The sequence below is a fragment of the Electrophorus electricus genome, chromosome 19 (genome assembly GCF_041902795.1).
Source record: "Electrophorus electricus isolate QZ-2024a chromosome 19, ASM4190279v1, whole genome shotgun sequence".
Lineage (NCBI taxonomy): Eukaryota > Metazoa > Chordata > Actinopteri > Gymnotiformes > Gymnotidae > Electrophorus > Electrophorus electricus.
In genome coordinates, this window is record NC_137515.1 from 18,072,978 (window position 1) to 18,088,587 (window position 15,610).

Below are 15,610 nucleotides of genomic sequence, written 5' to 3' on the forward strand. Positions count from 1 at the left end.
TGCTCTTGCCATCTTTCACCAGACATCCACACTCTCGTGCCCTCCTTCCACGTGTCCAAACAAACAACTGACAGGTAAGGAGGTTTGTAGATATCCTACAGTTTCAGATTAGTTAACACAGCTACACCCTGTTTTGGAAATTTGCCATTTGCAATTATGGGGCCCAGGAAAGTCACAGACTGTTCCTCCTCTTTTTACTGCTACTTTTTAATTTATATATTGGCAATCAGGATGTTACATCGACTTGCCAAAGGTTTTTTTTATTGCTTACATCCACTTCAAAAGTAGAACATGAAGGCTGCTCAACTATGCATAGACGATGTGACTGTTGTTTTCTAAATATAATAAAGTTTATTCGATTAAAATAATAATAATCTGTGGCGTTGCAGGTTTAACCTGTGAAGGCCTTTGCTATTAGCAAGGATGGATTACTGACCAGGCCAGGGGTCCTGGGGTCTGAATGCATGGGTGGGCCTCAGATCACAAGGCCTGGAACAGATTCAAGACGGCAGAAGTACCACTGCAGATGTAGAAATTAGATCCCTGGATTATGTACAAATCGCTAAATAAATGCATTTAAAAAAGAAATGTAATGTGTCCTCAGGTCCCTCAATGCAGGGGTTATTTTTCGTATTGGTTCTGCCATGATACTGAATATCAGCACATTGTCTGGACAGGGCAGATATGGAGTAAGTTGTGCATTTAATTGAGATTCTGAATGATTGAGTTACTGCATAATTTCATAATTTCTTTGTGTGTAGTTAAACTTTAAATGAAGGGAATGTTTGTTCCGATGAACATGATCCGTCCCTGGCCACTGGAGGTTATTCTGTTCTATTCTATTGCATTATTGGGGTTATTTTACAGTTTAATTTTAACATCATGCGGGTTTACGCAAGTGTTTTAGTGTCAAACAACAAAAAACAACAAAACAAAAACAGACAAACAAACAAAACGGAATTCGTCTTGGCGAGATCACGTGGCATCTGCAGGCGGCGTGGTTGCTATGGAGATTTGGGTTGACTGAGATGCACAGAGCGGAGCGCTAGACGACGGCAGGTATCACCAACACGGTCATCACAAGAAACAGCACAATAAACACCAGTATTAGTGAGTATGAACAATCTCCTGTCTTAACTAGTCGAGACCACTTATGTCCGCCTAAGGGGCGATGATCGTGCTTTTTAGCTAGTTATCCTATCTAGGTTACTAGTTATCTCGCTAAGCCTAGCTAGCTAGGTTAGCTAACCTGGGACTAGTCAGCCAGGTTAGGTATCATTCAGAATGTTTGGAATCTACAAATTAATACATGTTTCTTTGTCGTGGAGAGAAAACGATACCCTCATCTAATTCTTTAAACCGTTGTTTGTCTCTGACGCAAGTAATTCCAGGCCAATTTGTAAATTAGGATGACATGCCCTAATATTACACGCGAACCAAATACGAGCGCAGTGATTAAAAGTGTCCCCGAGACGTGTAAGGCCTCCCGCTAACGCCGTGTAGCTAGGCGAGCCAGCCCTAGCGTTTCCCTGCGACGGGGATCCTCTCGGCTGAGCCTCCACCGTGTTCCTCCCCCAGGGCGACTCGCTCTCCACTGCCTGCTGTCAGACGCAAGGATGCACTTCGCTCCACCCGTCAGCAGAAACAGGATCATATCCACCTTCCCCAAGGTGGCCTTCACGAGTCTCCCATACACAAGTAGTGGAAATAAACAGGATTATATATTTGTAATAATGACTATTTCCTAAAGGAAATCATATTAGATTCTTGACAATTTCTTGATATCCGTTATTTTGATTTATTACCATGTTGTTAATGATAAAGTTCATTGCGATTCTTTACATTAGAGGAAGCCTAGTCCGCCCTGGTTTTGTTGTTCTTGTTGATGTTTTGCGGTTTTGTTTGTTTGTTTGTTTACCATCAAATTCCTGGTAATGTAATGGGCTGCATAATTTGCTATTGAAATGCGACATTCACAGACAGGCTCAGAATAATTCTGGTTATGGAATTAAACTGCAGAGTCACAGGACTTCAGCTAATTCTGGCCACATTATACCAACCTGCTCCAGTCTGAAAACGGGTCTCCTAAACAGAAAGACGTTATTTCTTTCTATCTGCATTAAACTAGTGTGCTGACGTGTATCTTTACACCCAGAAATGATTAGTCATCCTAAACACGGCCTAAATGTCCAAAGCAAAAGCTATGATAGTTTCCACAGCTGCAAGCAAATATGTCAAATTAGACTTACACTGCAGTTTTTATTTATGTATTTTGTCATATTTCTTCATTCAGTTTCTTGTGATTATATAAGCTGGTATAAATTGAGTATAAGTATTTTATTTAGGCAGAAACCAACACTGTACAGCTAGAGGAGGAGAGGTGAAGGATATATATCTCACTTAGTGGGTTAACCAGGAGAGGTTATTGTGCTAAACCCTCATGGACAGTATTGGCGCCTGAGTCGGTGTGGATCAGTGTCTCTTGCTTTGCCGGTGCCTTGCAGTGTTATAATCCACAAGCCTGTCTGCAGATGAAGGAGGACTGGAGCTCTAAAGCTAAACTGGCTTGCCGTGATCGCTCCACCAGGCAGCAGGGGTGAGTGGCTACAAGCTGAAAGGGCTTTAGCTGGACACTTGCTTTCATTGGTTCGACAGATTGAATGTTTGTTTGAAAGTTATGGACAAAAGGAGGTAGTGTGTAATGTTTCATGCATGAATCCAACTTACCTTATCAATCCAAACACTTTTACCGGTGACAGGTTCCGCTTACATTGGCTTTGTGAGATATTCTGCTGCGGTTATATGTTAAATGTTCAGTGCGCAGAGCTAGGTTTTTTTTAAAATTTATTTTCAAGAGAACATTGAAATATTTAAATCAGTTGTCATCAGCATGGAGGCTACTGACTAAAACTTGTAACAACTGTAATTTTAAAGAATGTTTATCTTGGTTATTTATCTTGTCAATGATGTAAAGAACTCCTCTGAAAGTAAAATAAAAATCAAGTTGTTTATGGTCAGTTTTAGCTGTCTCCAATTACAGCAACTGTACACAACAGGCCTTAGTTTAACAGTAGTGATTATGTTTTTTTAATCACAAGGGGTGTTTACATGCAAACATGATACTCAGTTGATTCCTTTTAATGGAAATCTGTGACTTATATTTTCACCTTTTTTCCTGTTTTAGACTGGACAGATTGAAGATGTCAAAAGCAGTAGTAGTAGGAGACCTAAACGTAGGGAAGACATGCTTAATTAACAGGTTCGTTGTTGACAACATTGAAATCAATGTTAATGTGTATTAATATAATGGATTACATGTAATGTTTGTGTCTTATTGGTTATTATATGTGTTATCTGGTGTTATACATTAATGTTCTAGATTCTGCAAAGATGTTTTTAACAGGGACTACAAGGCCACCATTGGAGTTGACTTTGAAATTGAGAGATTTGAACTCTCTGGGCTTCCGTACTCCCTGCAAATGTGAGTGGCATCTGTTAATTTTCACACTTTTTTGCAACACAGACAAGCTGTGACCGTATAAGTGTTTCAGTAAGTGCAGTGGCTGATTGTTGTGTTATATTTATCACCGTCCTAGCTGGGACACGGCTGGCCAAGAGAAATTCAAATGCATTGCTTCTGCTTACTACAGAGGAGCCCAGGGTGGGTAGGCCTTCGTGCAAGATCCTTATGTAGGCTCCTCAGTTCAGATAGGCACCCAGAATGAAGGTGCATTTTGTTTCTTTTCCAGTGATCATCACTGTCTTTGACATGGCAGACATTAAGACCCTGGAGCACACACGGTGAGTGGCGCACATGGACCTTTCTCGAAGACCCAGGGAATATATCAAAGAAATGTTTGTATGATACTAAACTATGGTTAGTTATTAAAAATGAATCAAATTTCTGATATAAAAAACATCATATGATATGTCATAATATAATATGATACCATTAAAAAACCAGCTAAATGGTCTTAGCAGTCCTAGCTGAGTTTGGGACTTGGCGTGGTCCTGACAGTCCAATGAGCAGGGCTGTCTGACTGACAGGGCTGAATGTAAAGAGTGCAAAAGGGGGGAGCTTTCGAGGTTTTGCAAATCATTTTGAACTTACAGCACTAGACAAGCTTTGTTTATGGATACTGATATGTTTTCATTATGAAAATTGATCTATAGAATTAGACACAATTGACTACCATACAATTAGAATTAACTTGGGATTGTAACGAGTGGAGGCTAAACAGGATGTGGGGACGAGGCACGTTAAACAAACGCATGTTTATTTACACAGAAACAAGTACAACATAGCAATGAAGCTAATGTAACATCAAACACCGACAACAGAACCATAGGGGTTTATATACACACATAAATGACAAGCAATTATAAACAGGTGTGACACATGGGGGACGTGGCCACACGGACAAACACACACACAAACAAACAAACATGGGGACACTTGGGAGGAGGGGACGTACCGTGACAGGGTGTAACAGTGAGCGGTAAGGAGGCGGACGCATGTGTGGAGAAGAGCGAGATTTATTAGGGGCAAATCCAGAGTCGTAGTGGCTGGAGTTGTCCAGGGTCATACAGCCAACATGGAGAGTACGGGGATACGTGAGTAAACAAAACAAAAACCACACGAAAGCAAACAGGGGAATCAGGCTATAACAAAGGCTAGGAAACATGAAGGCTAAGATAAACACAAAGGCACTGGGTACAAAGAAACAACCATAACAAAACACATTCAAACAATAATTCAAACAGTCGAACATACAAACAAACAATGAACAGCCACGAGCAAGGCACACAAGAAGGTTTAAATACATGACATTCACAAAACTAGAAACGAGGGACAGGTGTAAGCAATCAATGTGAGGACAAAACGAAACTATGGAACGGAACAAAACACAAGACATGGAAAACACGGAACATGGAAGGGACTGATCGTAGTATGGGGATTCTACACAACTGGTACCTTTACATAGACTAGACCCAACATCAGGACCACCCATTTTACAGGGTAGAAATTTGACAAAATAAACTGATCATTTACTGGACTTTGGAATGATATTCACATGACACATTTTCTGTATATACATTGTGTGCCCAGAAGAACAAAACAACCTAATTAGAGAGAGAACATTTAGGTTAACGTAGGTTTTACAACCCACTGACACCTGGACTGCATGAACCTTTTAATTTTGTAGATGAAAATGAATATTAAGAGTATAATTATAATTAAAAAGACAATTGAAACTTTTATGCAGTAGATGTTACAGAGTGCTCTGTTAACTTGTGCAGGTTATCCAATGGATTACAAACCCACACCTATAAAATAAAGTGTTTTTTGATGTGATGCTGGTGATTTAACTTTGTGCAGTTATAGCATATCCCAGTCCCTGCTAAACCAGTGCTCTGCAGTGTTGTGTTTTCCTCATCCAGCACTGCTAACTGAACTTACCCATTCACTGTTCATGAGCCACGTGAAATGTATAAATCAGGGTGAACACATTGACTGGGCAAGGCAGCAGATTTCCAGCGATCTGACTGGGATCGCAGGCATGCTGTTACAGGCAAAGGGCAGTCCAGTAGATGGCTAGTTTCCCTATAGCATATTGGGAATGATGCGTTTGTGTGTGTCACAGGCAGTGGCTGATGGAAGCTCTGGGAGAGAATGAACCAAATACCTGCTTTATGTTCTTGGTTGGTACCAAGAGAGACCTCTTGGTGAGAATGATTACACCATCTCTTCACTATCACACTGACATATCCTTCAGTTAGACATCCCAAGAAAGGAACAACCCTTAAAGGAATTGTGGGCATAAAAATCTTTAATGTACAAATGACACTTTCACAGAAACGCACATGTGATTTCTATAGTTTTGTGTTATTGTGACTGTCCTCAGTCTGCAGAAGAATGCCAGAGGACAGAGAGAGACGCAGTGAAGATGGCATCTGAGATGAACGCTGAGTTCTGGTCTGTCTCATCCAAAACAGGTACATGCAAAGCTGATATTGTCATATCTGTCCTGCAGCACTAATACTGTCATATCAGTCAGACATATTACACTGCTACTGTCATATCAGACTTGCTGCGCTATTATTGTTGCATCAGACATTTTACACTGGTGCCGTCATATCAGACAATATGTACTGAGACTGTCATGCTGGACTGAGACCTTCATATAAGACCTTATATTGACTTGCTGTGCTCTATTCATGTTAGTGTAGGGTATTTTCAAGTGTGCAAGTTCTGAGCCATATTATTACGGTACTGTGTGTGATTGTGAGGTTGATCGTTGCGTGTGTGTGTGCTTATGTATATGTGTGTGTCTATGTGGGTGTATTTCACAGGGGAGAATGTGCAGGAGTTCTTCTTTCGAGTGGCTGCACTCGCCTTTGAAGATGCTGTCCTGAAAGACATGGAGCTGGGGAACTGCAGTGTTAAGATCGGAGATGGAGGCATTCTCAGTAAGCCATCCCCCGCTTTACCCATCCACTACTTTACTCATCCCCTGCTTTACCCAACCCCCACTTTACTCATCCTCTTCTTTACCCAACCCCCACTTTACTAATCCCCTTCTTTACCCAACCCCCACTTTACTCATCCCCCACTTTACCCAACCCCCACTTTACTCATCCCCCACTTTACCCAACCCCCACTTTACTCATCCCCCACTTTACCCAACCCCCACTTTACTCATCCCCCACTTTACCCAACCCCCACTTTACTCATCCCCTGCTTTACCCAACCCCCACTTTACTCATCCCCTGCTTTAGCCCTTTACATCTTCGTCTGTTCTCCTCTGATGAACTGCCTGCTCTGAAGAGGAGAACAGATTTTCAGAAGGTGAAAAAGCATGAGAGAAAAAATAGATATCATTTAGACCGGCAAGGTTAAATAGGTGAAATAGATGCAGTAGGTAGCTGCATGTATTCCTGCTAGTGACAAAGTGGCTTCTTCCTCCACAGAAGGTGACACAGCCCAGCAGGACTCTGAGGTTCATGCGGCGAGGAAGACCTGCTGTTGACCTGCTGAAGGTTCCGCAACCTGCAACCAGTCGAGGAACCAACCTGGGAGAATTACCTCTCAATAAACAAACCCACTCACAAGCAAACAAACCATGCTACAATAGACTGGTTCCATGCCATGGGTCTGTGAAGGTAGGCCTTGTTTGTGGATGGCTGCAGTGTTTGAAGATGCAGCTTATTTGAGGAACATCGCCGATGAATTCCCCAGGACTTCCTGAACAAGAATGCTTATGGTGTTTTATGGCCTCAGTATTGTGCTGGTTAAACTACTGCCATTATATAAATGCTTTGTATCATTTTATAGTAGTCTAACATTGAGTCTTGGAGATATGAACTTTGGTTTGAACTTTTCAGCATTAGTTCAATGTCAGACTGAAATTGAAATTGAATCCAGTATTTTTTAAATGCATGATTATTTGCCCATTATTATCACTGGGTTACAATTTTTAAAAGATTATGTATTTCATTCAATTTGTATTTCAATTACAATTCATTGTATTTAAATTACTTTGAATAAAAAGTTATGAAATGTCATGAATGAAATGTTACTCTGTAACATTTTTTAAAATATAAAATACAGTACATATTCTGTTACACCTTTTGCGGGGTTTCATTATTGTTATTATGATTATTACTCTATATAACTATATATGGATGTAACGGTGAGCGGTAAGGAGGCGGACGCAAGTGCGGAGAGAAGCGAGATTTATTAGGGGCAAATCCGGAGTCGTAGTCGTTACTATAATCCAGGGTCATAGAGCCAACACGGAGAGTACGAGGATACGCGACAAGACCAAGGGCTAGAACACACGAACAACTAAACACGGAGGCTTGAGTAAACGAAGGCGAGAATTAACATATAGGCTAGGACAAATAAACACGACTTGCATACGTTCAGGGTTACAGAGAGTCAGATATACATTCATTACAACCAAACAATGAACAGCCAATACGACAGGGTTTAAATACATGAATTTAAGGCTAGAAACGAGGGACGGAGAAAACGAAAATACGGCATGGGTCTTAAATTAGATCGCAAATTAGATCAAGGGGTTCCACTGATTGTGCGTTGTGATGGCATAGTTTTTTAGCCCCCATAACTGCGTGTGCGTGTGTGTGTGTGTATGTGTCCATATTATATATATATATATATATATATATATATATATATATATATATATATATATATATATATATATATATAATGTCCGTAAGCACAGGAATGAAGGTTTTCTAAAAGCACCAAGAATCAACAATAATAACATTGTTACAACAATACCAGTCACACATTTAGTAGTTTTAATAACCTTTCCCTGACTTACGACATAGTAAACTAGTTTTAAAATATATGCACTAAGCTAGTAGCCACTGTGACCCTAATGACTCCTTTAGGCCATTAGGAGATGCTCGTAGCAGGTACACATTTAGAGCTAGATCGGACTAGTCGGTCTGGGCCTGTACGGTTAACGTGGAGACAGCTTTACATTTACAGTGGGCGTTATTGGGTCTTACATATCCACACTCGGTGGGAGAAATGAAACGATAGGAACACTAGGGTCTATTTTTCAGAGTAGTTTTTCAACGCTGTTCGGTTGTACTACACATTTATCAACCAGTCTGGAGCATACCGGGGTTTCCGGCTCCGCACCAGTTGGTGGCGCTTGGACCTGGTATGGCGTATCCTCCATAGCCAGAAGAAGACGATGTTATTATCGGATTTGCCGAGTGGACGGAGTAGCCTGAAAACTGGAGTACCAGTATAAATGTGCAATGGGGTCCCAGTAAGCCGTTTTGGGATAGATGTTAGGATAAACTAGGCTTAGCTGAAGCAAAGTGGCGCTTGACGTGTGTAGCGAAGGCAGCAGCTTCGTGTATCTGCTGGTGTTGGCTAGTTCGCTGTAGCTGCGGAGCCCTGCAGACTTCGGGCCGATTAACCCGGAGTTCACGTTTAAGTGTTTTCATAACGGCGAGTAGTTGTTATTTCGTACATGTTGTATGAGAGCGGTGCAGCTTTACTTAGATTGTTATGTAGCAGTGTGCAATCTTCCTGGGCCGCAGAGACTTGTGTTCTGTAAACAGACTGTGATCACTAAGTTCTGATGCTGGTCATTACATTTAAAGCATTTATCTGATCATTAGCTGGGAGGTCTGGTAAAGGTTTGCATCCTGTAGCTAAAATGACGGTTACCACGAAGACAAAAACCTACAAGCTTGTAGTCCACAAGAAGGGCTTTGGAGGGAGTGGTACGTGTGGTTAAGTTAATTTATTTATTCACTTTTTATTAATGAATAACCCAATATAAACGGGATTGGGAGGGTTGGTGAAAACTGTTCTTCATATCCAACCTGTGGCGTTTTGTTGGAATATACTAATTTAAAAACTCATGCGATAGGAGTTCACAAGTAAGTAATTGCGTAGTACTAGAGTAGTGAAAAGGGCATATCTTGAAAATCGGATCGTAATGCGGGATTTTCATTCCCACCGTATTATAATTAGAGGATACGCTGGAGATGGTCTGAACTTTTGTGGGATATAACATGAAAGAAATTCGGCATCAGTGACTTGCTATTTGAACTCCAGTAATCTACCGTTTCTCATCAACAAACACAAAAGAAACATAATTTTTACTTAACATGTATAAAATCATATGAAACAAATACCGTATCCACGAAAAGTAAATCTTGTTAAAACAGTGAAAAAAATCTTGTTTTTGTGACTAACAAATCTCTTGTTCACATGAAACAAATCCCAAATTCATGCGCCGCAAAGCTATTAACACCCAAATTGCGCTCTGTACATTAATGAAAGCAAAAAAATGTCTGCGTTTCCATATTGTAAGGGAATGATAGAAAAACGCACCCAGGATGGGAAGTCAACACAGGGCATTTGACCCCTTTCTGTAAACGCAGCCTACATTTGATGCTATTGATGATCTACATAAACAAACACTTTAAAATGTGAAAAATGCTAACCGTTACATAAGCGTTTGATGCGTGGTATGTCTTTCCTAGATGATGAGCTGATGATGAACCTAAAGGTGTTCCCTCAGGTTAAACTGGGTGACATCATCGAGATTGCGCACCCCAACAATGAATACAGGTGAGAAGGAATGGATTCCCATGGCTCCTTCACTACTGTATTGAAAGATTTTAGCACTACTTTGTGTCTTGGAGAAAGCAGAGTTTAGTAACTGACAGTGCCAGGTTTTCATCATACATCTCATTACACAGCTCTTCTTGTAAACTATTACGGTAAGTGACTGATTTCTGTGCTATATTTTTTTTTGATCAGCCCTCTTCTTCTCCAAGTCAGAAGTTTGAAGGAAGACTTGCAGAAAGGTATGGCCTTTAGCATGGATTCGCTGAGCAGATCGTGCTGATGTCAGCTGGTGTTGGAATAGCAATCACGGTTTCCTTTGCCCTGTAGAGACGATCAGTGTGGACCAGACTGTTGCTCAGGCCTTCAAGTTGCGCGCATATCAGGACGTCATTATTAACATCGTGGACCCTAAGGTGCCCTAAGACAGTAAACAATCATTGACTGAATTCCCTAGACTATAATCTACAGCACAGCCAATTATTTTAAGTAATTTGTTCTGTGTGCTAAACTCCTTTCAGCTATAATTGTGCTAAGGTAAGAGTAACAAGACTGGTGAATGGTGTTTTATTCCTTTGACAAAAGTCAAGTTTCTGAACTGGGAATTTGCAGTGTAAAGGTTTTAGGGGACGTAAATACTCCAAATACTAATATTAGAACCAAGGGGACTCTAGTTTTCTTTGGATTTTGTTTTTGCAGTGAAAAATAACTTCTGTTTGCTCGGCAGGATGTGACCCTTGATCTTGTGGAGCTCACCTTCAAAGACCAGTACATCGGGCGAGGAGACATGTGGAGACTCAAGAAGAGCCTGGTGAGATTTACACGCTATTTTAAAATGGAATTGTTTAGTTGTAGGTTTAAAGCCATGTTTGTGTGATTGTGCGGAATGTTTGATAAGGCTGAGTGTTGATACAGTGGTGGTTTAGGTATATAAATCTGTAAGTATTTGTTGGTTTTTGGAGTATTTGTTCTACCTTTGGCATTTGGAGTATTTGTTCTGGTATTGGTAGCTGGAGTATTTGTTCTAATTTTGGTATTTGGAGTATTTGTTCTGATATTGGTATTGAGGTGTTTGTTCTGGTATTGATATTTGGAGTATTTGTCTCCTTCTGCAGGTGAGCACATGTGCATATGTGACACAGAAAGTGGAGTTTGCAGGGATCAGGTAAAAAAAAAGGACAGTGGTAGCTCAGTGGTTAAGATGCTTGACGTGTAATCGGAAGGTTGTTGATTCAAGCCCCTCTGCTGCCAAGTTGCCACTGTTGGGGCCCCTGAGCAAGGCCCTTAACCCCCAATTGCTCAAGTTGTACTCAGTCATAATTGTAAGTCGCTTTGGATAAAAGCGTCAGCTAAACGCTGTAAATGTAAAAACATTGACTGCGTGTGTATCATTAGTGTGTATTTGTGTACCCATGTGTGTTCTCTCACTCTGCCTCTTTGATCCACCCGTCAGGGCCCAGGCGAGTGAGCTGTGGGTGAAAGGGGAAAAGGTCACATGTGGCTACATCAGCGAGGACACACGGGTCAGCTGCTTCTCTGGACACTCAGCACCATCCCACACATTGTACAAAACCTTCCTGGAAGCTGACGTCTTTCAGTGTTGCATGTCCATTACTCTGCTCAGTAGTTGATCTGATGAAATTGCGCTTCCTGCCCTGTAGGTGGTGTTCCGCTCCACCTCAGCTATGGTCTACATCTTCATCCAGATGAGCTGTGAGATGTGGGACTTTGATATCTATGGTAACTCCACACACTTTCTCTCCTCGTCAGTGGAGATCATGAGGTTATGCCAGGGTACATGCAGTACATGTCGTTTCCAGAGATGAGAAGCCAGTGACCTTTTTGATGCAAGTGTGGAACTCTTTGGCTCAGCGATGTCATGAAACTCTTTTGTTTGTGTTTGTGTTTTGTGTGTGTGTAAAGGCGACCTCTATTTTGAAAAAGCCGTTAATGGATTCCTCTCAGATCTGTTTGCTAAGTGGAAAGTAAGTATTGCTTTCCTTAATTCTTCATTGACAGTTTAGATCGGCATTGCACCATTTTGTGCGTGTGTTGACCACGTAGAAGATCATTTCAGCTGTGCTGATGTCATGGGGTTTGTTGCAGGAGAGAAACTGCAGCCATGAGGTGACAGTGGTGTTGTTCTCACGTACCTTCTACACCGCTAAATCTCTGGGTGAGGCTCTGCAACGCTCTTTCCCCATTTCACACAGCTAGGTCCTTTTTCCAAATTGTTCTTTTTTCTTTTTCTTGTTTTTGTCTAAATATGGTTCATCCAAAGAAGAATAGTCATCAAACTTTCCTTTTGAATATCTAAGTGTTTGTTAGTCATCCATTAATATTGAACACTTTAAATATTGAACACCTCCTGTTACACAACAACTGTAGATATGGTATTATACAAAATGGATCTGTACATTCTGTAGATTGTGTACATATATACCCAACCATATACATTGTACATTGTGTATATAATCATAATATACATATATTGTACATACATTGTTAATATATTTTTGTACATACATAGAATATATATATTTATCTGCATATATATATATTTTTTTTCTCTATGCACCCCTGGTTCTCTTCCTCAGTTTGGACAGAGCACTCTCCACCATTTCACTGCGTGTTATACTGTGTATGACTATGTATGTGACGAATAAACCCAACTTGAACTTGAACTTGAACTTAAATTTTCCTCTTTTGTTTCGTGTGATTGTAGTATTGAACTTTTCCTCTTCATCCTATCAGATGAGTTTCCTGAGAGCCAGAGGGGGTCAGTTCGGCAGGATCATGAGGGACGCTTCTATGAGGATTTCTACCGGTCAGAACACGACTCCATGTCTCATCTACAGTCCATTTTAGTGGCAATAATGTTATTAATGTACCACTACCGCAGAGGTATATGTATTGCTCTGTGCATGGTGTTTCATTATTCGTATACAGATTTCTTTCAGTAAATCAGTCTGCCAGACACAGAACAGCAATCCTTTGTAAATGTGGCGTGGCCATAGTACAGACAGTTTGTTTCAAAGTTCACTGTTTCAGCGTCGGGTCACCGAGTCTTGTCTCCCTTTCTCCATGGTGCGCTTTGATCTCAGGGTCGTGGCACAGAACGAGAGACGTGAAGAGTGGACGTCTCTGCTGGTTACCATCAAAAAGCTCTTCATTCAGTACCCTGTGCTGGTGCACCTTAAAGGAGCAGGTACACCCCCACCTGCCCCAGTATGGCAGGCCGTCTGCCCTCAGCACACCTCCCGACTGCACACCTGCCCCCAGCAAATGCCCCTGGCTATGCCTGACTGCTCTTCTGTGTTTGGCAGATGGTTTTCCCTGTGGCCAGAACTCCACTGCTGCTCAGGGGAACTATCTGGAAGCCATCAACCTGTCCTTTAACGGTATGTGCAGTCCAAAGTTTATTAGCAAAAATGTATCATTTGGCTATGTTCCGATTACCAAACTGAATTGATTCAAATCCGATTTTTTTCCCTTAATGTGACACAAATCTGATTTTTTCTGGACTATGTGGACACAAATCCACTCTTTTGCAGATTTGAGTCACTTTCTAATGTGGTCCTGAGATCACATCCAATTCATTACTGTGCGACTTGATTGAGATCGTTTGCCTTTAAGCATGCGCTTAGCACCGTGGTCGTCAAAGCAACAGTGGATGAGGGCAACAGCCGTGGCAACAGTAGCTATGAAAACAGCTAAAGCTAGTTGTCCGGCTCTCTCAACTTAAACATGTACAGGTGACAAACTGTTAGTTGTTCTCCAGAGCAAAGTGTGATGCAGTACAGTACATAGTACCAGCGTGTCTAGTCAGATGTGCCAGGTTTAATGTCTCGCATCTCACAAATATGGTGTTTTTGTTATTGGTGATGCAAGTGCAAAAAAATATGTGTGTGCATCAGTGTGTGGATGTGTGTGTATCAGTGTGTGGATGTGGATGTGTGTGTATCAGTATGTGGATGTGGATGTGTGTGTATCAGTGTGTGGATGTGGATGCGTGCGAATCAGTGTGTGGCTGTGGATGCGTGTGTATCAGTGTGTGAATGTGGGTGCGTGTGTATCAGTGTGTGGATGCGTGTGTATCAGTGTGTGGATGCGTGTGTATCAGTGTGTGGATGCGTGTGTATCAGTGTGTGGATGCGTGTGCATCAGTGTGTGGATGCGTGTGCATCAGTGTGTGGCTGTGGATGCGTGTGCATCAGTGTGTGGCTGTGGATGCGTGTGCATCAGTGTGTGGCTGTGGATGCGTGTGCATCAGTGTGTGGCTGTGGATGCGTGTGCATCAGTGTGTGGCTGTGGATGCGTGTGCATCAGTGTGTGGCTGTGGATGCGTGTGCATCAGTGTGTGGATGTGGATGCGTGTGCATCAGTCTGTGGATTGGAGGACAGTTTACATTACAGACACCTCCAATTATGAATGTGAACCATCAGTATAGGCAAATCTGGCGTGTAACGTGAACGTAGCCTATGTATGGTTATTTGTGTTTGTAAATAATGTAACTGTATATATTTAGGGTAAAAAGATTATTTTGATACATTATGTGATTGTGCTGTGCTGTCCAGTATAAGAAGACGTGTATAAACTGTTTGTGATATGAATAAAGATCGGCCTGTACTGTTATCCAAAGAAGATTCCAGGAGAAACCACACTGTTCTCGTAGAAGATGTAAAGGTGTTAAAATCTACACAGAGTTTCCAGAGAAACAGGACATATTGGATAGAGGTCCTTCACCACCTGTGCAGTCCAAGTGTACATATACACACACACACGCACCACATAAGGGAGCGAGAGAGTGAGTTCAGCTGTTCAGAACGATGACGTTCACTTTGTTTGTGCTGCAGTCTTTGACAAGCATTACATCAACCGCAACTTTGACCGCACTGGCCAAATGTCGGTGGTCATCACACCAGGAGTGGGCGTGTTCGAGGTGGACCGCCTTCTCATGATCCTCACCAAGCAGCGCATGATTGACAACGGTGAGCACAAATTGACACCTGAGTTTCAGTACCGTGGGCCTTGAGGCAGAGAGCTTGTAACGGCCCAGATAGCCAAAGACGGGTCGCTGCTGTATTGCGACATGATCCTGGCTCTGGGGTCAGAAGGCACTCACTTAGGAATGGCCTGGGTAGGCCCCGTCATTTTAGTCTGCTTGGCGTCAGGTGATTTGGTTACCTAGACTCACCACAGAACGGAGGCCTGTTTAGCCTAAGGGGAGGCGGGTGTGTAATTTCAGCGGCTTGTGTTTATGATCGACAGGTATTGGTGTGGACCTGGTGTGTATGGGAGAACAGCCCCTCCACGCTGTTCCACTCTTTAAGGTTTGTGGCTGAATCCAGGGCCCTGACACAGAGTTCTCCACAGGCCATGAAATCCTTGGAGGTTTTGTTCCATGTGTTGCCACGAGTTTAGCGATGGAGCTCTGTTGCTTAGCGATGGAGCTCTGTTGCTTAGCGATGGAGCTCTGT

General features: G+C 42.0%; 2 protein-coding genes across 12 annotated transcripts in view; both read left to right on the plus strand.

The window, feature by feature from the left end:
• The first annotated feature begins 1,014 nt into the window (after positions 1-1,014).
• Positions 1,015-7,616, plus strand: rab36 (RAB36, member RAS oncogene family). 4 transcript variants are annotated; one of them, XM_081702909.1, is made up of 11 exons: positions 1,015-1,110; positions 1,579-1,670; positions 2,505-2,596; positions 3,185-3,259; positions 3,404-3,481; positions 3,597-3,661; positions 3,750-3,801; positions 5,646-5,727; positions 5,907-5,997; positions 6,355-6,471; positions 6,973-7,616. In XM_081702909.1, exons 2-11 carry the CDS (start codon positions 1,617-1,619, stop codon positions 7,029-7,031), a joined length of 765 nt encoding a protein of 254 aa, XP_081559035.1. In that variant the 5' UTR covers positions 1,015-1,110; positions 1,579-1,616; the 3' UTR covers positions 7,032-7,616. The 4 variants fall into 4 exon arrangements, with proteins under 4 accessions (XP_081559035.1, XP_026862282.1, XP_026862281.1 ...); XM_027006481.3 differs by having other exon boundaries at positions 2,532-2,596; positions 3,380-3,481; XM_027006480.3 differs by having other exon boundaries at positions 3,380-3,481; positions 6,973-7,615.
• A 1,106-nt stretch (positions 7,617-8,722) lies between these two features.
• Positions 8,723-15,610, plus strand: part of depdc5 (DEP domain containing 5, GATOR1 subcomplex subunit) — a 28,166-nt gene continuing 21,278 nt past the window's right edge. For 4 of the 8 annotated variants that reach the window (XM_035535386.2, XM_081702796.1, XM_081702794.1 and 1 more), the window contains exons 1-15: positions 8,728-9,276; positions 10,045-10,132; positions 10,325-10,371; positions 10,460-10,545; positions 10,857-10,940; positions 11,245-11,294; positions 11,583-11,652; positions 11,791-11,869; positions 12,053-12,114; positions 12,236-12,305; positions 12,884-12,956; positions 13,234-13,337; positions 13,456-13,530; positions 14,987-15,121; positions 15,402-15,463. In XM_035535386.2, coding sequence (XP_035391279.2) covers positions 9,210-9,276; positions 10,045-10,132; positions 10,325-10,371; positions 10,460-10,545; positions 10,857-10,940; positions 11,245-11,294; positions 11,583-11,652; positions 11,791-11,869; positions 12,053-12,114; positions 12,236-12,305; positions 12,884-12,956; positions 13,234-13,337; positions 13,456-13,530; positions 14,987-15,121; positions 15,402-15,463 — 1,152 coding nt within the window. In that variant the 5' untranslated portion in view covers positions 8,728-9,209. Of the gene's footprint in view, positions 9,277-10,044; positions 10,133-10,324; positions 10,372-10,459; positions 10,546-10,856; positions 10,941-11,244; positions 11,295-11,582; positions 11,653-11,790; positions 11,870-12,052; positions 12,115-12,235; positions 12,306-12,883; positions 12,957-13,233; positions 13,338-13,455; positions 13,531-14,986; positions 15,122-15,401; positions 15,464-15,610 lie in introns of all 8 variants that reach the window. The other 4 variants (XR_014118729.1, XR_014118728.1, XR_014118730.1 and 1 more) reach the window with 2 other exon arrangements.